Source organism: Ochlerotatus camptorhynchus, unplaced genomic scaffold, assembly GCF_037179485.1.
Source record: "Ochlerotatus camptorhynchus isolate MF236.1 unplaced genomic scaffold, CSIRO-AGI_Acam_v1.1 ptg000109l, whole genome shotgun sequence".
In the NCBI taxonomy this organism is placed as follows: Eukaryota; Metazoa; Arthropoda; class Insecta; order Diptera; family Culicidae; genus Ochlerotatus; species Ochlerotatus camptorhynchus.
This window is the reverse complement of record NW_027040599.1, coordinates 280685-306732: the sequence shown is the minus strand read 5'-3', so window position 1 is coordinate 306732 and position 26048 is coordinate 280685. Positions and strand designations below refer to the sequence as shown.

Below are 26048 nucleotides of genomic sequence, written 5' to 3'. Positions count from 1 at the left end.
TTCGTCGTCCATTACCACGCAGTCAAACTTCGTCAGCATCGTCGTGTACAGCCTCCGGGATCGCGCTTTGGCCGTCGTATTTTGTTTATCATCGCGATTTGGAGTCACTACCTTCTTGTAAGTCGATATTCCGGCTCGTTTTTTGGCTCGATGCACGGTTGTAGACGATACACCCAGCTTATTTGCGGCATCTCGGAGAGAGAGGTTAGGGTTTCGCTTGAAACTACCGGCAACTCTCTTTGTCGTCTCAGCGGCTTCCGGTTTTCGATTTCCCCCCGATCCAGACTTCCTGGCTGTCGACAAACGTTCCCCAAACACTTTAATTACATTTGTAACGGTTGATTTGGCAACTTTTAGCGATTTTGCCAACTTTGCGTGCGAGTAGCTCGGATTTTCGCGATGCGCGAGAAAAATTTTGATACGCTGCTCTTCTTGCTTGGACGGCATTTTGACAACTGAAGAGTGAATTCCAAAATCAAAATAGGAGCAACATTCTACACACACACACCTTCAAAATGAGGGGTGTTCAGGTTTTTTAAATGCAAAATTGAAAGAAATACGTCAAGTTGATATTGACCAAATTTTGACCGTATCACCCTTTATATTCTTGGTTTTAAGAAGTCACCTACATTTTCAGGTAAAATTTACGTTTGTCATAGGTTCAGTGTAAGATTTGATAAAGAGAAACCAACCGTTGACATATTTTCAAAAGTCTAACACTGCTTCGTGACGCCAAACTCGGCCTAACGCATTGAAACGCCAATGAATTCACTTCGGCCTATATCGTATGAAGATAAAAATTGATTCGGTCGGAGCGCTTCTTTTGTTTTTGGAAATTATGGCTGCAAACCTTCATATCACGCGTTCTCATTGACTTCATTCGGTAGCTTATTAACTAAAGTATCGTACCAAACGCATAATTGACTTGTTAACTCTGAAATCATGGATTTATTTGAAGTTTTCTGCTCGATATCCCAAAATGGGCGATTAGGCCGAAGTAGTTCCTACCCTATATATCATGCACTGAAGCAATTTATTTTGAATTTGGAACAAATTAAAAAAATATATTTCTCTTAAAGAGACAGGAGCTCATTGGTTTTCTTAGTTCGGAGAAAAAGGGGAACTACCGAACAAGATAAGGGGAGTATGTGTGTGATGAAAAATCATGGTTTACGGTAAAAGAGATGGTTGTACAATTTTATTAACCTTTCAAATCAGTAGAATTTCTGTCTTCTGGTGTGTGAACCAGTGGCATCGTGGTTCTAAAGGTGAAACAACGCAAAAACAACCTAAAATGTGTGAATATACTTCTTATACCACAGGATAAAGCTTTTAAAGTAAATTGCGACATACGCTACCATTAAATAATCACAGCAAACACAGTTCTCATGGAGCTGACCATTGGCTTAGATTTAATTTTAATTTCAAAATGCTGATTTATTTTACGTTGAAATTCTATTACAGCTCAGTGTGTTGCGCTTCTTGGTTGGAGGAAGCATCTCCTGAAAATGTGTAAGATTAAAAATGTTAATTGCAAATTTCGACCGGCCTTACCGACAACTTACCTTGGGAATGTGAAATCTGACCAGCCTCGTGTTCAAGTTCGTCCACCTTAGCTTGAAGTCGTTTTATCTCCGTGTCGTAGTCTTTCCATTCGGGCACGAGTCTTTGGGCCGCGGTCAGTTTAGCCTCCTTTGTCAGAGGATTATTGCAAAGATCAATGGTCTTTGCGTGTTGCAGTGTATCGCTACTGCACCAGGTTTCGCACCATAACCATTCCTGGGGCAGAGATTTAATTGCAACCTGGTGTATCATATTATTTGGCAAATCTTGATCCAGATTCGACAAACTGTTTGGATCCTGACTCAGTGCTTGATACTGTCCGCGGATACGATCCCCGGCGGCAATCTTACGGAAACGCTTCAAATCGACCACGTACAGCGCCGAAATGTGGTACTTTCGGCCTTGCAAGTGGTTCCTCCAATATCCTTGTTTCCAAAATCGGAATCCTTCCATTTCCTGACGGGAGTCACAGAACGGAGTATAACCATACGGTGCTCCGCCGAGATCGAAATCATTGAGCTCCTTCATATCAGCACGAACGATTTGATCGGCATCCACGAAAATAAATTTTTTCACATCCAGTGGGAAAAGTACGTCCAGGAAAAGAATTTTATATCCCCAAATTATCCGTTGTTTCTCCGTTTGCTGATGCAACCACCGTGGCCATTTGTACTGTACTAGTTCGTACTGGAAATTGTACTCTTTGGCCATGTACGGCAAGAAGTCTATGAATTGTGGCGATAGATAGTTCTTCAAGAACCAAAATTTGACGGGAGTTTTGGTGTGCTTCAAAAGTGACAGCATCATAATTCGTAGCAGACGCTCGTACAAATGACCGGACGCAACAGAAAAAATGTTTAGCACTTCTTTATCTTGAGCATCACCGGATCCTACGATGGAACTAATAGAATCCCATATGCCACCACCGGAGTCCTTATCATCACCTAGCAAATCAGCACTAGCTTTGCCCGGTTTCTTGGTCACCCTTAGCTTCAATACGTGTGACTTCAACGAACTCATGATAACTCTTGTGTCGTCACTGGAGTGCACTGTGCTGGGTCCTTCGGCGCTGGTGATGTCGTAGATATCGGCACTCTTCCCGTGACGCAATTTCAAGATCCAAGCTCCTGGGTTTGCTTTCAGTTGGAAATAACCCAAATTGGCCATCACAATGGTATCGACAACAATAGGATGCTCCTCGGTGCCGAGAGTGATTTGTAATCCTCGTGGGGGAGATCCCGTTGTAGTGTCGAAGCAATGGCCCTCCAGTAGCAGATATTCCAGCTCGTAATCACTGTGCACCGGTCCGTTGATTTCCGAAAGCTTTATGTTGTCCAGGTCGTATACGGATCTCACCACTTCTACGAGCCAGTTCTCGGGCACCTGAAAGCGTAAAATAGTCGTTAGATATGATAATTCCTATGATCATGGGTGTAATTGGTAATAAGATTTACGTTGAGACTTTGAGTCAGCAAGGGATTGGCAGGCAATCCAACGAACTTGGCGTACGGACCCGGAGCGAGCTTTCCATCTGATGTGAATTGTAGTTCCGGTTCGACGACAAATCGGTAAAATCTGGAATATGCAAAAAATACAGAAGATGATGACGTCTCTAAAAATACGATTTTGTTATGGAATTTACAAGGCTACAACATAAATTGGATCCGTTGGTGATACGTTGCGGCAAAATGGCAGCTAAATCTATATTGACGTAGCTAGACAATTTTACTGGAGTGGGCCTATGGGGGGGTATGTTTGCTTTTTTGTTTTGTTAAACTACAGATAGAAACTCTGGAACTGCCAGTCAATCAAAAGGCGTCAAAGCTATTTGTTATTTTAGTTTCTTGTTGGATTCATTTTCACTTCATCCAATACGACCTATTATTTTTTTTTTTTGTTTATTAATTTATTTGGTGAGGCTCAACCGAATTAACTTTACAGAGCCGAGGATTCATGGTATACTATACAATACATCTTAAAAATATAGTCAAAAGGTACAACACAATAAACACTTTATCTTCCGCTATCCAAAAAGCCTCCTCCATCAGAACTGGAGCCGCTTCCAGTAGTTTCATTGTATGGCAAATTGTTGTACGCCAACGAGGGTCAGAGCGCGTCCATTGTAGCAATGGACGCAAAACGTGGTCAGCACTCACACACTCATCACGAAACGGTTGCTTTCCAAAGTCGACGACGCATCGACCGAAAGAACTGCTGATGAAAGCGGACCCGAAATCATTCTGGAATTACGTTAACGACCGAAAATCGACGAAAGGGATTCCTCAGAACATGCGCTACCAAGGAATGACTACCACTACGCAGCAGGAATCAGCGAATATGTTCTCGTCTTACTTTCAAAGTGTGTCAAGTAATAACTCACCACCTTTGTCTGTAACGTACCTGGACAGTATTCCGCAGTATGATGTAAACGTGCCACGGATGAATTTTTCACCAAACGATGTACTGCTCAAGTTGCAATCAATCGACGGTTCAAAAGGCGCTGGGCCTGACCAATTGCCTCCATTTGTCGTTAAACATTGTGCGAATTCTCTAGCGTTACCTGCAAGCATTTTGTTCAACCGTTCACTTAACGAGAAGTGCTTTCCTACGAATTGGAAATCTGCTTCAATCACACCAATTCATAAATCTGGTTCGCTCAACGATGTAGAGAATTATCGTGGGATCTCCATTCTCAGCTGTCTGCCGAAGATCTTCGAAAGCTTGGTGCATGATGTGCTGTACCAGTCTACCAAATGTATTATCTCTACTGAACAACACGGTTTCATGAAAAAGCGCTCGACCACAACGAACCTGCTAAGCTATGTATCGACTCTTGTGAATAGGATGGAAAAACGACAGCAAGTCGACGCTGTATACGTGGACTTTGCCAAAGCTTTTGATAAGGTGCCACACATCCTTGCAGTTGAAAAGTTCAAAAGGATAGGACTTCCTGAGTGGCTGACACAATGGATTCTGTCTTATCTCACAGGGCGCAGTTCTTCGGTGAAAGTCGGTGAGTCCTACTCTGTTCCATTCCAGGTTCATTCCGGAGTGCCTCAAGGCAGTATCTTGGGACCTTTGCTGTTTGTTTTGTTCATTAACGACCTCTGCATGAAGATAAAATCTCCAAAATCCTTGTATGCTGACGACCTCAAGTTTTACCGAGTAATCACGTCGCTGGTAGACTGCTGTGCGCTTCAAACGGATATCGACGGACTTCTGGAATGGTGCAGTTTGAATGGAATGGAAGCCAATATCAAGAAATGTTGCGTGGTTACATTCAGTCGTTCACGTACACCGATTGCTTTCGAGTACAGAATGGAAACTTGTTGCTTGAAACGTACGAGCACCGTTAAGGATTTGGGGATTCTCGTTGACAGCAAACTAAGGTTTGTCGAACACATCGCTTCAGTAACAGCCAAAGCGTATTCTCTGCTGGGATTTTTGAAGCGTAACACGAAACTCTTTGAAGATGTGTACAGTCTAAAGACGCTGTATTGCTCACTTGTACGCAGTGTTTTAGAATATGGGGTGCAAGTCTGGGCCCCGTACCATGCAGTTCACATCAATCGGATTGAACGAATTCAAAAGAACTTTGTTCACTGGAGAGATAGAACGAACCTGCCATCATATGAAAGCCGTTGCATGTTGATTGATCTACCAACACTATCAAGCAGACGAGTATTCCTTCAACGCATGCTCATCTTTGATGTCCTGACAGACCATATCGACTGTGCAGACATACTTGAGAAACTCCGCTTTAACACACCGTTTCGGGTGACGCGGCAACCGGAGTTCTTCCGCCGATCGAATCACCGTACTGACTATGGAATGAACAACCCTCTGGATGTCTGCTGTAATCGTTTCAACGAGGTTTCCAATATGTTTGATTTTGGTATGACTAAAACTGTGTTTAAGCTTAGAATTAGTAGATAAGTTATTTTTGTCTGTACGATGTTTTTATATATCGAAGATTTAAATACAAATAAATACAAATATGAAGAACAATGAGGAGGACCACACAATGGTTGCTGCCGAGAAAACAGCCGATCGCGTAGCACACATCAAGAGTGGTCTGCTTTTGTCGACAGCCGAGTGAACACTGAATACGACCTATTATGGCGAAGCTAACTATTATTGTAATGGTGAATATTACATTTTATTGTATTAATTTCATAACAACGCTTTATAAGCATACTGATTTTGAACAAGCAATGATCGTTTGTTTAAGCTTTTTGTAATGAAAAAATAACATATTGTTCGGATCTCATAAGGATTTTAAGGATCTCAAACTAATGTTAGATAATTCTAAGGGTTAGATATAATTTTGTAACTAGATTTTAATGAGATGATCCATATTTAATCAACAATCAAATCTCAGACATAGGTACCAACACTTAATTCTAAGACTTTTCATTTATAATTGAGGGGGTTAGAAGGAAAGGGGTGTAAGTGACTTTGATCGATTCTCTTCATCGACTTAAGGAGATAAATTAATCAAATTCTCTTGAGTTTTATTAAGGGAGCATACATTAATTACGTCACGCTAAATTTAGGGACAATCAACCCCTCCCCCCCCCCTTTCGTCACGTTTTTCCTATACCTAATGCATTGCTTGTCACATATTTGTAAATCGTGACGTACTTAATGGATGCTCCCTAAGAATGCAAAGATTAATTAAAAGTGGATTTCAAGGGTTTTCAGGAAGGAATTCTCACGTCACTTTTCAAAAATAGACCAATGTAACAAATGTAAACAAATCGAGTTAAGCGATACAAACTATTGCTCTTCTATCATTGCATGTGATACAAAAACACCCATCCAAATTTACTTTCATTTATTTAAGAAAATCTTAGCTCAAAAATTGTCCAATGTAAAGTTTGAAATAATGGGTACATGATTGTTACTTCGGTCATTCGGACTGCCTAACATGATTGGTGCTCGTTTTCTAAAGGCGGGGCAAATCTAAAGTTAGGTATTCTACTATGAAATCTGTGAAAGGGAATCTAGTATCATGTAGATCAAAACGTCCAATGTAACACTCATCCATTATGTCAGTGAGAAAAATCGTCCAATGTAACATGTCCGGTGTACAATGCGACTTGTCAAAACGTCCTATGTGGTTTTTTCTATGTTGTAACATGAAATTCAAAGTTAAATTGTGATTTTATCGTTTCTACTGAATTTTCAACGTTATTATTCACTGACTCCATTAAAAATAGTATTGCAAAATGTATTGTTTCTAAACAGTTTAAATAATAATCTGTCGAACTTCAACATCGATTTTCTCAAAATGGTGGATATGTTACATTGGTCTATTTGAAAAGTGACGCGAGAATTTCTAAAGTGTTCTACACAGAATTCCGAGATTGTCATTGTTTAGTTCGATAGCTTGGTGCAGGGAAATTAGTCACTAAATCACAACACACGATTTTGCCTTGAACAATTCTTAGTTTTATTGACACCTTTTTTACAGAGCGAACTGAACTCATTCACTCCTATGAATGGACTGTACTCTCCCTATTTTCTCCTAATCTCTGCTACCTGCCCAAACGTAGCAGGTTCATTCACGTTTGCGCTTTGTCCTTTCACGAGTCCATAAAAAAGCTGTTGTCTATAGTGTCCTGCGCCGCACTGCAACCAGTTTTTTTTTCTCTTTTATTCTGACATTGTCATTTTTCTTCCGTTCATTCTCGCGCGTTGAGATCTCTAGCTCTACAGATGGAAGAAAGGAAATCTTGGTTATTGCTCTCTTGTACTCGCCAGCCGTAGTCTTGATCGTCACTACACGGACCACGTCGTCGTTGCCAGGATGTAATGCGATTATCCGCCCACGTCTCTATTGCTGAGGAGGCAGATTTTCGTCAAGAAGCAGAACCAACGCTCCAGCATCGATTTTCTTCACGCTGCTATTCCACTTTTGCCGACCTTGCAAGTGATGCAAATATTCTCTGGACCATAGTGACCAGAAATGTTGTTGCATGAATTGAATGTGTTGCCACCTGCTCAATCGTCCAATCTTTTCTTCATTGTAGGAAGGTTCTGGTAGTGCCAATCCCGATCGCCCAATCAAGAAATGGAAAGGAGTCAGAACCGACCAATCGTTAGGATCATCTGACATTGGAAATAATGGTCGAGAATTTAAGACCGCTTTAGTTTGCGCCAAGAATGTGGTCAACTCCTCAAAAGTGAGCTTGGTTTCGCCGACGACGCGCTTCATGGATTTTACTCCAGCTTCCCAAATGCCACCGACTTCTTGGAGGAATTAAATGCCAGCAAATGCCCTTCACTGCACAAAACTCTTCCACTTTTCGCTGATGTTGTTGATCATTGAACAAGTCCCTGAGTGCAGCAAGCTCATGATTGGCACCCACCAATGCAGTTCCGTTGTCTGAATGAATATCACTTGGCAAACCAAGCTTGCTCACAAATCGGTGCAATGCAGCAATGAAGCTGTCCGTCGTGAGATTGGAGACCACTTCAAAGTGAATTGCCTTTACTACCATGCATACAAAAACAACCACATATGCTTTGTAAACCTTTGAACTTCTTCCTCCTAGCTTCAGTAGAAACGGGCCAGCATAATCAATTCCAACTTTTAAAATACTGGCGCTTGATTTACACGGGACTCTGGAATGTCACCCATGAACTGACTCCCTGCTATGCTCAGCTAACAATTTAGCACCACACAACTCTAAACGGGGAATGGTCACCGGTTTCAGTGGGGCCACCCTTGATTTGCTAGCGACCAGATTAACCAGATTGTGCCTTCTGCTGTTATGCTTCGGATGTAAACCACAGCTCCATATGGCCGCATGGAGGCATCAGAAAATCCATGTAATTCAATCCATGTCGCATTACTGAGAACTACACAACGTTGCTTTTGTTTTTGATTGATTGCCGGTAACTCTTCTCGAAAATGCTTCCATTGATGCAACAATTCGTCGGGAAGCTGCTCATCCCAGTCTAGTCCAAGACGCCATAAATCAGGTGATGACTGGTTCCAGGAATCCCAATGGATCGAAAAGCCGACCGATATCCGACAACACCTCACGCTTCGTAGAAGAAATCTTCCCATCAATCAACGGCTCGACGTGAAAAGTGAAATAATCTTCCGAAGGATTCCAGATCAATCCAAGTGTCTTGATTGTATTATTAATCCCAGATTCTTCGAAACGGACTTGCTTTTCTTGCAGATCCTCTGGAATTGCAGCTGGGACCTCTGCACTATTCGAACAGAATTTGTGAACGCCGAACCCTCCTCGAGCCAATAATTCTGATAGTTCTTCGTATGTATCGATCACCGTTTCGACCAATTGTTCACCGATTAGAACATCGTCCACATAACTGTCCTTTTCGATAATTTGCGCGGCCAGTGGAAACAGTATACCTTTGTCTGCAACCAGTTGAATCAATGCTTTTGTCGCATGATACGGTGAACTTGCCACACCATTCGCCGTTTTCATCACACCACACAATCTTATGGTACTTGCAATCATCTGGATGCATACCGACTTGACGGTACATTTTTGGAACATCGACTGTCAGTACCACTTGATGGCCACAGAAGCGCAGAATTATCTCCACCAGATCACTTTGTACAGTAGGCCCAACCATTACAGCATCATTCAACGAGGTTGTTTTTGCCGATGCGTCGAAAACTACCCTGGTTTTCGTTGTGGACCTAGAGGTCTTATACACAGCGTGATGCGGAATGAAGTATCCGCCTTCATCTACGACCAGGATTCCTTAACAAGGAAATCATCAGTCGATCATAACGCTTCTTCACCATAACAAATGAATCACCAAGTTGATCCTTTAACTCGTTGAACGGAAGTCGCACTACACAGACGAACGTCCTCGATTTCCCAAAACTTCACCATAGTTTCATTCAAGATCTCTTATTGTTTACTGAATTGACACAAACGTGCACGTGGTGCACCTCTCCTAGTTTGCACTGAACCTCCGACGACCCAGCCAAATTCAGTTTCAGCTAAGGTTACAGCACTGTTCTCTATCTTCAAGCGTCCCTTCTTCACCAAGTCTAAAAATATTTCGTTGCCAATCATCATATCAATATCTCCTGGAGCGTAGAACAACGGATCCGCTAACTGCACGCCATACGGTAGTTTCCAGCATTTAGTATCGATCACCACGACGGGTACGTTCGATGTTACCCTTGGTACGACCAAGAAATCTAATTCACTCGTCGTGAACGAACTGATTCGTGACAGAATTTTCGTCAAAACTATGTACTTTACTCGAGTCTGAATGTCGTTGAGATCAGTGATAGGAGATCGATGCGATTCATCTTTAACATCAGCTTACTTGCCAACCTCTCTGTGAGTATGTGACTGTCGGATCATGAATCTAACAGCGCACGACACTTAACGGTGGAACCTCCTGTTCCTACCACGAAAATCTCTGCCGTTGACAACAGTACCTATCGCTTTGTTGTGCCAATCTGTGCACACAATGTCGTTGCACTTGAGCATTCTACGGCTTGCTGATCCTGCGTTTACTCTTGCGTCTTCATGCCTGGTGACGGGGACTTATCTTCTTCACTCGTTTTCTCTGCTGTATCTCTAGGATGCAACAGACTATGATGCTTCCGACCGCAACCTTGGACCTTGCACCATTGGTCGAACGGACAGTCGATTACACGATGTTTTTGCTTCAGGCAATTGTAGCACAAACCTGCCTTCGCAGCAAATGATTGCGTTCCGGGAACAAAATACTCTGGAACTTCGAGCACTTATAAATAACGTGCTCTGCATCACAGCACGGACACGCTTCTCTTGCCGTCTGGATGAACGACTTCGATGTCTGTACTTGAACCTTCTGGTTACTCATTGGACGTTGTTTGGTCTGTACCATTGCCTGTTGTTGCTGTGAGCGATTCGTACGCTGTAGAACGCGTCCTCGTTCACGAAGAAATTCAACAAATCTATCCTGCAGCTGCGTATCGTTGTCGAGCTTCTTATAGAGAACGTTAGACACAATCAATTCCCCCAAGCCTTCGACAGGATAGCCATCACCTTTCAAAGAATCGACGTGCTTCGTACACGTTTCAACCAGCTGAGAAATCGATTGCCCACGGTTTTCCTTGTTGACCTTTGCGCAATCCAGGATAGCGTCAACGTGAGTATCCAGTATCAGCCGTTTATCCTCGTATGCGTCCTCCAGAATCTTCCAAGCCATTTCTTAGTCGTTGTTGTTCACGACGTCCTGATCGATCAACGTAAAGTTCGTTGTGAATTTTTTCGAAGACCGCATACTCTTTGCGTTCAGCAGCTCGTTGATTTCTCGGCAGCAGTACGGAAATTTCGGCATGTATTTTATCGAATTCGTTCGCACACCGCCGCAGTGTATCAAGATGAAGATTGAGCAAATGACTGTTGACTTCTCCTTGCAACGATTCCTTCATCCTGATGAATTTATCTATGATCAGTTCACGCCGATCCATCAGCACCTCCAAGTTGGATTCCATTGCTTTCTTCTTCTCGAGCACTTCCTTAGAAAGCTTCTGTTCCGCGATAGGTGGAATTGTATTCTCTTGTTCACTACCTGAACCTGTTAGCGCAACCAAAATGTTTCTTATTGTTAATTGTTGCAACACTTCTCGTGGTGTTTCACAGTCACTCATGTCTACACTTCTCCGGAATCGTTCAACCAGTGATGTACCACGGGCACGTCTACTAGTTTACTTTGACCTTGAGTTACAATATATGCACACGGTGCATCACAAATTGTAACGTTCGTTTTATCGGCTCCCAGCCTCACTACCCACACGGTGCGTTTAATTGTCCAACATCCACATTTACTTTTTCTCTTTTAATCTGACATTGTCATTTTTCTTCCGTTCAGTCATAAAGAAATGTTCTAGGAATACTGGATAGAATCATAAGTGATTGCTCAGTAAGAAGAATACAGTCCACTTATTTCAGTGTATACACATACAATGTTGTATTTGCGTTACCTGTTAAATGAAAAACCTTGTCAGTTGAATTATTAGTAAAATAAATCCTGTACCGAGCAGATGCGTTCAATTTTAGTTCTTTTCAACCATCGAGAAATCGCTAGTCCGAACCACGCCAAAAACTTTCCCCCAAACATTTTGGTCCTATTGGGATCCGGATTTGGACAGTTTTTGCGATTCCTGGATGGTTCGCGGAATCTTTTTTGATCGCGAGTGCAAGAAGAAATTGGATTTACATCAAAATCTTTGATGGCGCCATTATTGGCGACGGCGTGCATGCAAGAACGTGTTGCGTGATTACGTGGAAAAGTGGTTTGAGCTACCACAAGTGCGAAAGATCGTCAAACGGTCTTTAAGTGGATTATCTGGTCTGGCGTTCCGCCACCGGATGAGCAGCGGCACAGTTTGCCGAAGTTTAAGTTGGATTGCGGCACGTACAGGGCGTGCTGGCAAAAGCAAGCGAAGCGCGAAGCTTCCAGATTAAAAGTGTGGTTAAGTGCAAAGTTCCGCACCCATTCAGGACGGTTGCAAAGAAGAGCGAAAGCGCGAAGCTTTCGAACGACTGAAAAAAGAAGAAGCGCGAAGCTTTTAGTACAAGAAAGTGGTTATGTGAAAAAGCGTCGTAATCAGCCATTGCGGCAGCGAAGAGCGACGAAAGCACAAGGCTTGCGAAAACAAAAGTGAGAAGAGAAAAAAGTGAAACTTTTTGTGAACAAAATGCAAAAGAAGATTAATGGGTGAACATAAAAGAAAATCATATAAGAAAATTAGTGATACTCCCAGAGTAACTAGAAGTGTATCGAGAAAAAACCTGTTGGCGGCTTTGACGGGATCAAGAGTTCAGGAGGAATCCACTGATACGGATGAAGAAACTGCTCAGTGCTCGAAGTCGCCGCTGGAGTTCAGTGTTACCCAACAGAAAGAATTAGACCGGGTGAAGAAAGTGCGTCAGAAAATGGAGCAAACATTGGAAAACCTGAGCGAACGTCTGGATCTCATCATGGAGAAAATGCATCGCATTAAAAAGGCGATAAACAAGGATGAAGCGAACAACATACACTACCTGACTCTCCAGCAGCAAACAATCCAGAAGTCCTACGAGGAATTCGATTCCGTTTACAACGAAGCAGTCGGTCTCGTCGCCTGGGATAGAAAAGGTGAATGGAAAACCATTTACCTTGATTTCGAAACACTCCATGCCGACTTATATGTGAAAGTGCAGACAAAGATAGCTGACTTGAAGCGCGATGATTCAAGTCGAGCTTTGGCACAAAACGCCAATGCGTCGGAATCCCTTCCGAGAACACAGGTGATACACAACGTCCCTCACTTACAAGTGCCATTGCCTACATTTGATGGAAAGTTGGAAAACTGGCACTCATTTAAATGTATGTTCCAAACCGTGATGGGTCGGTATCCAAATGAGTCGCCAGCGATCAAATTGTACCACCTAAAAAACTCACTGATTGGCAACGCAGCAGACAAAATTGATCAAGAGGTAATTAATAACAACGACTATGAGTCGGCATGGCGATTGTTGGAAGATGCATATGAGGATGAGCGATTGATCATCGATACTCACATCGATGCGTTGCTAGATCTGCCTAAGTTGACCAGAGAAAACGGCGATGAGATGCGAAAGTTGGTGGAGACATGCACAAAGCATGTAGATGCTTTGAAAACCCGGGAGCTCCCGGTGGAAGGTCTGTCGGAGATGATTCTTATCAACCTGATCAGCAAGCGGATGGACAGAGAAAGTAGAAAGTTGTGGGAGTCGTCATTGAATCGTGGCGAACTCCCATCATTCGAGGATCTGATTGATTTCCTTAAAGAAGCCGTGTCCTTCAGAAGTTGACGAACTACACCCACATCAATCACCCGCAGGTAGCAGCAAAATTCGGACAGCAGCAGGCAGCGATAAAGCCCAAACAAACGAAAATGTTCGTTCAAACAAACAAGGAGTCGTGCCCGTGCTGTTCCAATCCCCACTTTATATATAAGTGCACCGATTTCAAAAAGCTACCTAGTGCCGAGCGCTTCGACAAGGTCAAGAAGGCAGGTCTATGTTTTAACTGTCTGCGCCCAGGACATCGTACAGTGGATTGCACATCGGACCAGCATTGTAAAATCTGTGCTAAGCATCGCCACAGCTTCCTCCACAATGAGCGCTCAGAAGATTCCAGGAAGCAAGCTGAGATCAACCAACCGAAGAATTCAGTGGAAGCTGAAAAGAAAGAAGAACCACCAGCGGCACCTGAGCAGCGCACAGTCAGCTGCTGCACACAAACGCAACCAATATCGAAGCAAATATTTCTGTCAACAGCGAAGATCGTGGTGTTCGGTTCCGGTAATGCAACTACGACATGTAGAGCGTTGCTGGACTGCTGCTCTGAGTCCAACATCATCACGGAGAGGTTGGCGAAGAAACTCAACATGCAGTTGTTAGTAATGAATCCGCCGATTACGATCTGCGGACTGAACGGGATGAAGACAACGGCCAACAAGGTTGTCCATACGAAGGTGTCGTCTCGAGATGGCGAGTTTTCTGCTGTTCTTGATTTTATAGTGACGCCATCAATCACCGAGCTACCGACAGGTAAGGTAGAAATCAAAAACTGGCCACCTGCTGGCATCGAGCTAGCAGACCCAGCGTTTGATGTTCCGGATGTCGTCGATGTGATTATCGGCGCTGAAATATTCTACGACATTCTTATGAAGGGACGTGTGAAGATAGGAAGTGACTTCCCGACACTGGCTGAAACTGTGTTCGGGTGGGTCGTCAGCGGTTCTGCGGAGACCAAGCAATCGGCTGTCCAAAGACGAGTCTGTCAGCTAGCAACCACGTATGAAGATGTCAACCGTACTCTCTCCAGATTCTGGGAACTGGAGGCAGGGTATCACACCAGCAAGATGACCGCAGCAGAGCGTGCTGTAGAACAACATTTCGATGAATCGCACAGCCGAAACAATGAGGGGCGGTACGTTGTTAGATTGCCATTCAATAATCTCAAGGGTCAACTGGGCGACTCTTATGAGAATGCGAAGCACCGACTTGGAAGGCTGATGGTCAGTCTTACCAAAAACCCATCCAAGCGAGAAGCCTACACGCAATTCATGACAGAATATGCGACTCTGGGCCATATGCAAGAGGTAAGCCACAACCCGGAGGAAGGCTACTTCTTACCGCACCACGCAGTCTACAAGGCCACCAGCTCGACTACAAAAGTTCGAGTGGTTTTTGATGCCTCGGCGGCGTCAACGACAGGCATATCTCTCAACGACACTCAGCCGGTAGGACCAACAGTGCAAAGCGACTTGGTCACTATCATGCTACGTTTCTGTACGCATCAGGTAGTGGTAACAGCGGATGTACCTAAGATGTACCGGCAGGTACTAGTACACCCGGACGATCGAAAGTATCAGAGAATTGTGTGGTTCAACGACGCGAACGAAATGGCTACCTTTGAATTAACAACGGTCACATACGGCTGTTCGAGTGCCCCTTACCTTGCCACAAGGGCGATGACACAGCTAGCTATGGACGAAGCAGAAAACTTTTCAGTAGCAGCTGGCGTTGTCAAGGAGGATAGCTACATAGATGATTTTCTCACTGGAGGCAAAACAGCTGCAGCCGTCGTGGAAATCTACAAACAGTTAAAGGCCATGCTGAGCCGAGGTGGCTTCGGTGTGCATAAATTTTGCTCCAATAGCGCTGAAGTTCTTCAGTCCATCCCAGCCGAGTTGCAGGAAAAGCAGGTAGACTTCGAGATGTCTGATATCAACGACACTATCAAGACTTTGGGGCTAATATGGAATCCTAATTACGACTACTTCGCTTTCAACGTACGACACCTGGAGCTGAATGGAGGCAGAATCACGAAAAAGATGGTTCTACCGGAAATTAGCAAGCTTTTCGACCCACTGGGTTTCCTAGGACCGGTGGTGACCACCGCAAAACTGATAATACAAGAGCTATGGCGTTTGAAGCTGGGTTGGGACGATGAGTTGCCCGACGAGCAGATGCAGATGTGGTTAATGTTCCGTAAACAACTGGTTGCAGTACGGAATATCAAGAAGAAGAGATGCGTCATTCCAGGCGATGCTACGAAGATCGAGCTACTTGGTTACTGCGATGCATCCAAACGGGCATATGGTGCTGTCCTGTACGCTCGGAGCGAGCTCAGCGATGGTACAATAAACATTCAACTAGTGTGCAGTAAATCCCGAGTAGCCCCACTGAAGCCGACGACCATACCTAGGCTTGAACTGTGCGGTGCACTAGTACTGGCACAACTGGTTCAGAAGGCGATTAAATCTTTGAAGGTGAAGTTCGACAGCGTCAAGTTGTACTCCGACTCGATGATTTGTTTGAGTTGGCTGAAGAAGTCCCCAGCGGTCTTGAACGAGTTCGTGTGCAACCGAGTAGCCACCATAATAGAACTAACGCAGAACTACGCATGGGGCTATGTCAAGTCCGAGAATAATCCCTCTGATGTGCTTTCGCGAGGATTATTTCCAGAGCAGCTGATCGAGGATGAACTTTGGTGGAGAGCCGCACCAGAGCAGCGACAACGTTGTGAAGCAGAAGATCAATTAGTTCCTGTGTTGGCAGATGAAGAACTTCCGGAGCTTCGGAGTACAAAAACCATTCTTGCTGTAACCGTGGAAAAATCATGCAGTAACTGGAAACGGGTTAGCAACTTCAACCGTCTGCAACGTGCTTGGGTGTATGTGTGGCGGTTTGTTGAAATAACCCACACGAAGAAGAGAAATCCTGTGAGCAATCCGTTATCAGCCAGCGAATTGTCTAGGGCGACTCAAACCATCTTCAAGGTCATTCAACAGGAGGAGTTTAAGGAGCAGCTCAAGCAGTTGCAGTCCGGGGACAAGAAGCGGAACAATCTGTCCAGCTTGGCGCCTTTCGTGGACGGCGAAGGCTTCATCAGAGTCGGTGGTCGACTAAAATATTCAAACATTCCCTACGAAGGCAAGCACCAATTACTGCTTCCAGAAAGGCATCCAGTGGTCGAGCTGCTAGTACGCCACCTACATGAGAAGAACCTGCACGTAGGACAGAACGCATTGATTTCGATAATTCGTCAGCAGTATTGGCCGATTAAAGTGAAGACAACCGTCAAACGGATTACCGGTCGATGTTTCAGGTGCTTCAAGCACAAACCACCACAGTTGAATCAGTTTATGGGCGAGTTGCCAAGTTACCGAGTCACACCTGCACCAATGTTTGCTTCGACTGGTGTAGATTTTGCTGGACCATTCATAATCAGGGAAAGTGGTAAAAAACCGAAGTTTCTGAAAGCATACGTTGCTGTATTTGTGTGTATGGCAGTGAAGGCAGTACATTTGGAGCTATGCACAGATCTGCGCTCAGAGACTTTCTTGGCAGCATTGCAAAGATTCACCAGTCGACGTGGCTTTCCTTCAAACATTCATTCGGACAATGCCACAACATTTATCGGGGCTTCCAATGAACTTGCTGAACTACGAGAACTACTACTCACTTCGGCGGAGTTTGGTAGGTCGGAGTAAAGGCAATGAAGTACCTACTCAAACGCGTTGTGGGAGAAACGAGGTTAACATTCGAAGAAATGACGACGTTCCTGGCCGAAGCGGAAGTGATTATGAATTCTCGTCCTATGTGCCCCTTATCAGACGATCCCAACGATTTCCAGGCTTTGACCCCTTCGCATTTCCTGATTGGACGCACAGGTCAAGCAATTCCCGAACCGTCGTACGACCAATTGAAGATTGGCAGGCTGTCAAGGTGGCAACATGTGCAGTACATGAGAGAACATTTTTGGAAGCGATGGTCTGCTGACTACCTACACACGCTGCAGACACGGCAGAAATGGAAAGGCGATGTTCTGGACATCAAAATAGGTGCTTTGGTGCTACTGCGAGAGGAGAACGTTCCACCACAGCAGGGGAAATTGGGCCGCATCACTGCTACACATCCAGGTGAAGACAGGGTGGTGAGAGTGGTCACCGTCAGGACGGCAAGTAGCGAGTTTAAACGGGCAGTGACTAAGATCTGTCTGTTTCCGGATGTTGACTCTAACGATCCAACGGGGGGTGTATGATTGCTCAGTAAGAAGAATACAGTCCACTTATTTCAGTGTATACACATACAATGTTGTATTTGCGTTACCTGTTAAATGAAAAACCTTGTCAGTTGAATTATTAGTAAAATAAATCTTGTACCGAGCAGATGCGTTCAATTTTAGTTTTTCAACCATCGAGAAATCGCTAGTCCGAACCACGCCAAAAACTTTCCCCCAAACAATAAGATTATTGCAAGATTTTTACCCTTCTTACAAAGAAGGGTATAGATATCACTTGAAAAACCGACTATCGATCCGAGGCCCGGAGGGCCGAGTGTCATATACCATTCGACTCAGCTCGACGAGATCGGAACATGTCTCTGTGTGTGTGTGTAACGAAATGAATGCGCTCACGTTTCTCAGCAACCGCTCAACCGATTTGGACAAACTCGGCGCCACATGATAGGTCTTGGGGTCCCATTGAACGCTATTGAACGGTTTTGAAATCGGTGAACCGGTTATGGAGATATGGCCGGAATAAGATCCGGTGAATATGGACCTTCACGCTGGATTTAACGGAAAACGTATCAAAACCATCATGCGACACATCAAATTACTACAGAATTCAAAAATAAGATCAATGCAAGTCGTGTTAAGTGTTCCAGACCACATTGGACACACTTGGACATGTTCCGGGTACCCCGGGGAAGTTGCTTGAATATGAATTGAATTAAAACCCATTAAATCACATTAAAATACGATGATAAGGTGATTGGTAGCCTCACCAAATAGACTACACCCGGATATATTCCGGGTACCCCCAGGCAGTGGCGTAGCGTCACTGGATGACACGGGGGTGGGGGGCATGGTCACTGATAATGGCAATAAAATAAATAAACTTGAATAAGTAAGAAGGGTCTGATCACACCATAGGTGGATAAATTCGCGTTTTTTTTTTATAATATGAAGGTGGTTCATCACTAATTATTGAGAGAAATCCTGAAAGTAAAAGTAATTCTGAATTTTTTTTGGAATGATCCTAAGCAAAGATATGAGTTTCTGAGAAACAATTTAGAAAACTCAAAGATTTTTTTTAAAAGATTCCTTGCACAGACAAATAACCTCTCCCCTCGTAGCGTATTTTGCTATACCGAATATATCACCGGTCACATATTCCGGCACAGGCATGTTCCTTTATGACTATGGATGGACCTGACATTTTAGAAAAGTGTGAAAAATTCTCTGTGGACGTGCATTAAATATCCAAGAAATTCTCTAAAATTTGTGACATGAAAACTTTCAAAGGTTCTGAAACTATCACTAATATTCAAAACACCAGACTCTTGGACATTGCAAATTTTGTTTAGATCTCAGACTTAATTTTTGATATCTTTCATGGAAAGTAACAATTCCGGACTTCAAAAAGTTTTTAAGAGAAATATTCAAGATATCGGACTCAGAATATTTATTAACATAATTTGATTAATATGGGTACGACAAAATATTGTAAGGTTCCAATAAAATTTTCGTTTTTCCCGGTTGTTTTTGATTCCTGGTTTTTTTTTCGATCAGAAAACACACGGTATTGCCATTAATGAGTTAAGCCACTTAACTTCAAAATGGGATAAATTTGACTAATTAATGGGTACTTTCAAGATGGCATATGCACTCATGATTCATCTGTTTGTCTGATGGCGGTAAGCTCCAACTCGGAGTAACTTTTAATACCGACCCAGATTTGATGAGCTGCAAAATCTGCATTGAGAATTCGGTCAAATTCGTCGTGACTGACCGTTTTGGGTAGAATCCATACTGATCCGTGGAAATGTAGTTTTTACAAGAGCTGAAGATTGCCTCATTGATGATGACCTCGATTACTTTGGAGCAGCATAATGATGTGATACCTCTGTAAATATGGACATTTATTTACCAACGTCTGATAATAAACCGTCATATTGGTAGAGGTGAAATCACTGTGCTGCTTCGAGCCTGTGGTGAAAATCAGACTTGGTAATATGTTCCTGAAAGTAACTCTGAAGGCATTTAAAATGCTCATAAGAAATAATTTAGTAAATGAAGATATTGAGCAGTTCCAGACCAAATAGCAAAAAAAAAAAATATTTTCGGCTCAGGCTTCTCCGATTTGCATGAAACAAAATTATTAGATATGGGCAATCATTCACATTTTTGCACGAATTCGGCAATTTTGGATCTTTTTTTTTAGGATGGCTTCTTTCAATAAAAGCAAACTTTTGGAATTTAAAAAAAACTATGGACATTTTAAAATAGACAACAATTGTAGAACAACAACTTTTCGTCATGAAGTAATGAAATTGGGTTGTTAGCGGAATGCTTGAACAAAACAGCAAAAAAAGTTATCTTCCATTTAATTCCACTTAATTCATTTTGGTATCTATACACAATGTGTAGTCTTCATCAGTGTCATTCCCACTAAAGGCCCTCTTCAGTACTCATCCTAACTAATAATAACCAAAGATTTAAGTAAAGTAAAGGAGAAAAACTCTATACAACTATCTAATAAGGAAAATCCCTAAAGGCCAAAAGTTTGCATTTTTCATGATAAAAAAAACACAAATTATATAAGGAAATTTAGAAATATTTGAGTATTTAACACATTTTTAAAATATTACCTCAGCATTACAAAAAAAATAACGGGTTTATTTTTCCGAGAAAAACTTTATTAAATTTTAAGCGGCGCCGATGGTGTAGTGGTAAGCGTGATTGCCTCTCAATCACAGTCGGCGCCGCCGGGATTTTCTGAGGCATAAAATCTCTGGGGGCACATTGCGCATCTCGAAACGAAGGCATTTTGTAGGAACGCTTGTATGAAAAAGTTTTTCGTTTAGAGATGCGCAATGCCGTCCCTGATCACGTAAGGGAAGTAAAGCCGTTGGTCCCCGGTCTATGAGTTGATGGGTCGATAGGTAGGGTCCAGGTGTGGGTAGCATTGGTACTTAGTACGGAAAACAAGATCGACGGAAAACAAACCAACGAAAAAATAAACACTTTATTGTTCTCTACAACTTTATATTAGACGTCATGTCGATCAGATGTGACGTATTCGTGCTACAATATAATAAAACATGTCAAAGACATAATTTTGAAAAAAAAAAATACGGGATCCAGAATGGCCAAATTTTAGCAAAAATGTCCCATAACAATTATGTAAAGTTTCATGCAAATCGGCGAAGGTCGAGTTTAATCGATTCGTCATTTGGTGTAGAACTGTCTTCTTCTTCTACTACGCATTTCAAGCTTATTGCTTATCGCATATTAGCTTATTGCGTGCTCTCAACTTAGTGTTCCACAGATGTACTTCCACAGTTATTAATAATTGAGTGCTTTCGATGCCTGTACCATTTTTGCATTAGTATAATTTTGTGGCAAGTTCAATTATAGTCTATGTCCAGGCAAGTCGAGAAATTTCCAACCCGAAAAATCCCTAGACCGGACCGGGAATCGAACCCAGCCGCCACCGCCAGCATGGTATTGCTTTATAGCTGCGCTTTTACCGACTGAGCTAAGAGAGACTTGAAACTGTGTTCCATTGTAAATTTTTCAAGATCCCATACACATAAATTCAATTTTTTTTAACATGCTGAGACTGAGAACAAATTTAAGGATCCTGGTCCATGGAAACTGTTCTTGGCAAATCAGAGTTGATTTTCTAGGCACTTGCAAAAGTAGACCTAATTATTAACTCTCATAAAACCTGCTAACTGCGTGTCGATGATGTGAGCAAGCTCGCTTTTCGGTAACGGGACAGTCGTGCTATTTAACAGCATCGACACGCAGTTTGCAGGCTTGGTACTCTAACAAGGCATAAGACCCAACGCCAAACAACGCCTGGAGTGGAGATTTTGTTGGGAGTAACTGGATCAGCAGATGAAATTTTCAACAGAGTTCTTCTTTCCAAATGATTCACAGATGACTGCTAGATGTTACTCAATAAACTGGATTGTGTAAACAATCGAGTTAACAGCAGTTGCTAGATTCAACATGTAGCAACTAATAAATGTTGTTGTATAATGTGTAGAAAGTCCAAGGATTTAGATAAATGATCCTCGACCGCACTGAGAGTCGAACATGCATGGATTAATTTTTTGAACGATCTATTTACGCATCCGGTTAATCGAGGGATACCAGAATATGACCAGCCAATCTTAGTGTTTACACATCATGAAGAATATAACAAATAGTTAACTACTTACGTTTTTACCGGCATATCACTGTGTCTGTCTACGGCACAAAGAATCAATCGCATATTGCAGTTGATCACATTGCGCAACAAGATAAGCAAAGACGAGAGCTTTTGCGCACCTCTCGAGGCTGGATCTAGCACTGCAACGACCTCGAAGAAGGGTAGATCCTTTGACTTGGGAGGAAGTCGGACCACGGTGTGATTTTCCTGGATTTCTGCCGGTATATTGAAACGCGATTTCGACTGCTGTCGAGGCACTAAAATTGCTACCAATTTGAAAACGGTATCACTGGTGATTTCAACGTCGTCTTCATCGACAGAAGCCTCCTTGAGAGCCTGTCGAATCTTATCGGTGTATTGCAGATTGATGAACTTTTCCAGCAAGCCGAAATCTTCCGAATCGAAAACTTCGTCCTGATCGAATGTTCCCAGAATGCGCCCGTTGGCCACCAGAGCACTGAGAGATGCTTTCATTTTCAGCACACGTTGACAGTAAACGCGGAGCATTTTTAAATGAAGTTGCGTTGCTGGAATGAATCCGAACACTGGGTCGGGAACTTCGAAGTCGTTCCCCTCCTCAGCTTGCTTCAGGAGATTTATGACCACCTCCGTTGCCTCATCGGGTTGAAGTGTGTTGATGGTAGCCCACACGAGAGCATTCAAATCTTTCCTCAGTTCAGATCGAACGGCAGCTGTACCGTCTACATTGGGAATGAAGGCCACTCGTGTTCCGCTGGTTGATTTCTGAAAAGCTTGTTCTTTAGACAATTTCAAAATTTATGTGCAGAATGGTAATACTTACCATAAAACGTAACGCATTCTGCAAGAGCTGACGACCGTTGGTTTGTTGCAAATCTGCCACAACCCAAACGCTGTGTAAATGTAATCGCTGGCCCATATACTTCTCGTAACTGGACTTTCCTCCCAGGTACTTCAGATTCTTGATCAGTGTAGCCGTTAAATCGGAGTTTGACAATTGTGCCAGAGCGGATACGTCCTCGAGGTCCGGATGAGGATTGCCGGATACGTCCAGAAAAACTGGATCTTCGACAGAAAGAATCCGCTGATTCAATCGCGGCATAACGTGCGGTTGTTTCATCAGATAGTCGATAGCCGGTTCCCCGTCGTTCAGGTCACCCTTGTAGACGGCCTTTTGGATGGTGGGTGTTTGTTGCATAATTTCCGTTAGAATGGTTTCTTCGAAGTCGTCTGTGTTAAGCGTGCTTTGCGACAGCAGGACGCCATTCATCAGTGCCTGGGGTGTAGTTTTCAATCCTAACCTTCCGACGAATTCCTGTGACAGCTGTCGACCGTAGTCAAAGTCGGAATCTTCACCGAGAATTTCATCAACTTCGTCCGATTTCAGCTTAGAGAACGATTTCTTCAACTGCTTTCGAACATCATCATGTGTAATGTCACGCTTCGTTGTTGCAGCAAAAAGCTATAAAAAAAACAAATATATTTGAATTCAAAATTTGATTTTATGATAAATTACTCACATCCGTTAGAAAACCGAGAGCGTCGGTGGATCCTTTCTTCTGGTGCGCATAGTTAAAAGCACATACGATGGCACGGTGGTCGACTTCCTTATCCGAGCTTGCTCTAGTGTCAAACACCAACCCTACTCGAACCGGAGCCGAATGAACAACGAAACTTTCCGCAAGCTTCACGATACCTCGACCGCTCTCGTCAAAGGAAATGGGATCTATAACAAGCACCAGATTGAACAGATTCTTACGAATGTTCCGTAGCATTCCGGGGAAAGTAGGACGTAGCAGGTCCATGACACTGCCTGGCCACCGTCTATATTGGGCGTCGTTTTCCAAATCGTTGATCCACGTGATGGCAGAATCACGAATATCGATGGCAAATTCTTTGGATGTAGACGAGAGATCCAGCGCCAACAGCGGAGCAGCCGTCTTGCCACGGAGATTGATCTTATTAAGCCCTTCCAATACGTGCATTTCTGTTCTGAGAGTGTCCAACAGGGTAATCGTATCGATTGTGTCAGCATCGAAAAACAACCCATTCAAAAATAAAGCAGAATCTGGCGGCTGAAGATTCAGATTGCGTCCCAGAACTTCAATGTTATGCCGCATTTCTTTTTTGAAATCTTCCGAAACTGCTTGAGCGAGTAGGGATTTGGCTTGCGTTGGGAAATTCTGAGCGGTAAACTGCAGTATCTGCAGCGCTTCTTCTCCCTGAATTTGAGCAATTCTCTGAGCTGCCTGCAGACCCAATTCCTGAAACTCCCACGCTTTGAGTGGGGCAATCTCTTCATGCTTCTCCAGCAATGAATTGCGGAACCGATCTAGCGAATGAGAAAGATGTGGCAATCGCTCCTTGAGCTTGACGAAATCGAAACCTTCAACTTCTGGTTCCGCTGAATCGTCGTTAAGGTTCGCTTCTTGATCTTGCTGCTGGGGCGAATCGTCTTGACTTTTGTACTCAGTTGATTTTAGATGCAATTCGACTCCATAGCCCGACAAGCGCATTTTCTTACTCGACACATTTTTGATGAAATGACGGAAAACATACTTAATCGCTCCCTTCTCGGCTTCTTCCTTAAGAATGACGTGGATATTTTGAAACGCGTCAGTTCCAATTTGTGCATATAAGATAGCTGTTAAAGAGTTATTCTCCGACGCTGGGTACACGTGATCCAGACTGTAGGTTTCCACTTTCGTTTGGTCCGTGTCAATCGCTTTCAGGATACTTCTTAGGTCACTTTCGTCGCACGCTATCTTACCTCCTATGTTCACGAAAGCAGATGTCTCACAATCGCCTTGTTTTAGTACCTCGTTGGAAATCTGAAGATGGGCTTGAACTTTTGCAGAGAAACTATGAAGCGATAATGCCAGTTTCAGAAGGTTCGTTTGACCGATTCCAAGCAAAGCTTCGGCAATCTCGATTGACTTCTTATATCGGTCCTGCTCGGTACCTGTGTTGGAAAGCAAAATTTAATAAACATATCAAACACACTATTTGTTTACATTGTCACCTATGCTGTGCAACCCATTTGGTATTTTGTTTATCAGATCGATATAATCCCAAAACAAATTGACATTTTCCTCCTCAATGAATTCCGCTATCTCCAGTTCTACTGGCGTTATGCCCCATTTTGCAGACAGCTGCGTAGTGATGGGATGGCTCTTGGATTCACCGGTAGCATTTCCGATGAGAGTTATCACTCCTAGTAATACTAAACTGTGCACCGTTTTCATCTTGGATGCTGAAAAAATGACGAATATTTCCAGTTACTTGTGTAAAAACGCAGCAGTGATTATTAAATTAGGTAACTTACACTGTTATCCTTGCGCTTGCACCGTAACCTCAAACAACCGAGTTCCAGCAAAGCATAGAATGCATTTTCTTTTAACAGAAACAGTTGGTGATATTTTTTTAATTTAATCTTGTATTAACCAACTGTTTTATGAGTTCGATTGCTCTTAATTCAATGAAAAAGCTGTTCTTTCATAAAAAATATCCCACAAAACGCTGAGCTGGTCGAACGACGAGCTAGTCCGGCGACGAGAACACCCGAGGAAGCGAATTATTGTTTTGACACATCATCCACCAATCAGAACGGGACACAGCGCATACAACATACAAGGAAACTTTATATATGGTTACCGAAAAACACGTTATAAGTACAATTCAGTGCCAACATTTCAAAGGGGCGTAATTGCATTTGTAAACAATGGCTTTAGCCATAGATTTCTCGCAAATAACAGCTCACTCATGAAAAATAATAACACCACCAGGTAGAGGAATGTTTCCTCTACCAGCTAGCATTGTAATTTTGGAGAGGTAAGATATCATTCGCAAGAAATTGACGGCTAAAGTCATTGTTTACAAAAGCAATTACGCCCCTTTGAAATGTTGACATTGAATTAGTATATACAGGTATAACAAAAGAGGGTATTTGTTGGTATTAGTAGCAGAAAAGAGCACTCAAAAAATATTGAAATCTAAATAGTATAAAAGCTACGCTAAATCGCAACTCTCCTGACCGACGCATAGCTTGGTATAAAGAGAGTGAAAGAGAGAGAATGCAAGCTTACCCTAATAAACGGGTACCATACACTAACAACGTCATAGATGGTACGACCATACCACATAAAGTTGAGATGATATCCCGAATTGGTGGTTAGGCTCCTCTAATGGTTATTGTTTATGCGGGTAGATAAAAATGCTTTATACCCCGTTCACATTACAGCGTATA

General features: G+C 43.0%; 1 protein-coding gene across 2 annotated transcripts; it reads right to left on the bottom strand.

Moving 5' to 3' along the window:
* Positions 1 to 1181: 1181 nt before the first annotated feature.
* Positions 1182 to 25347, bottom strand: Uggt (UDP-glucose-glycoprotein glucosyltransferase). Of its 2 annotated transcripts, XR_010517521.1 has the most exons (9): positions 25128 to 25347; positions 24825 to 25055; positions 23323 to 24764; positions 22626 to 23264; positions 21834 to 22567; positions 3018 to 3138; positions 1566 to 2946; positions 1359 to 1502; positions 1182 to 1289 (listed from the first exon to the last, which is right to left on the bottom strand). XR_010517521.1 is itself a non-coding variant. In XM_065219717.1 (8 exons), the coding sequence occupies exons 2-8, from the start codon at positions 25045 to 25047 to the stop codon at positions 1459 to 1461; spliced, it is 4584 nt and encodes a 1527-aa protein (XP_065075789.1). In that variant the 5' UTR covers positions 25048 to 25055; positions 25128 to 25347; the 3' UTR covers positions 1296 to 1458. The 2 variants fall into 2 exon arrangements, 1 of the variants encoding a protein (XP_065075789.1); XM_065219717.1 differs by lacking the exon at positions 1182 to 1289 and having other exon boundaries at positions 1296 to 1502.
* Positions 25348 to 26048: the final 701 nt, after the last annotated feature.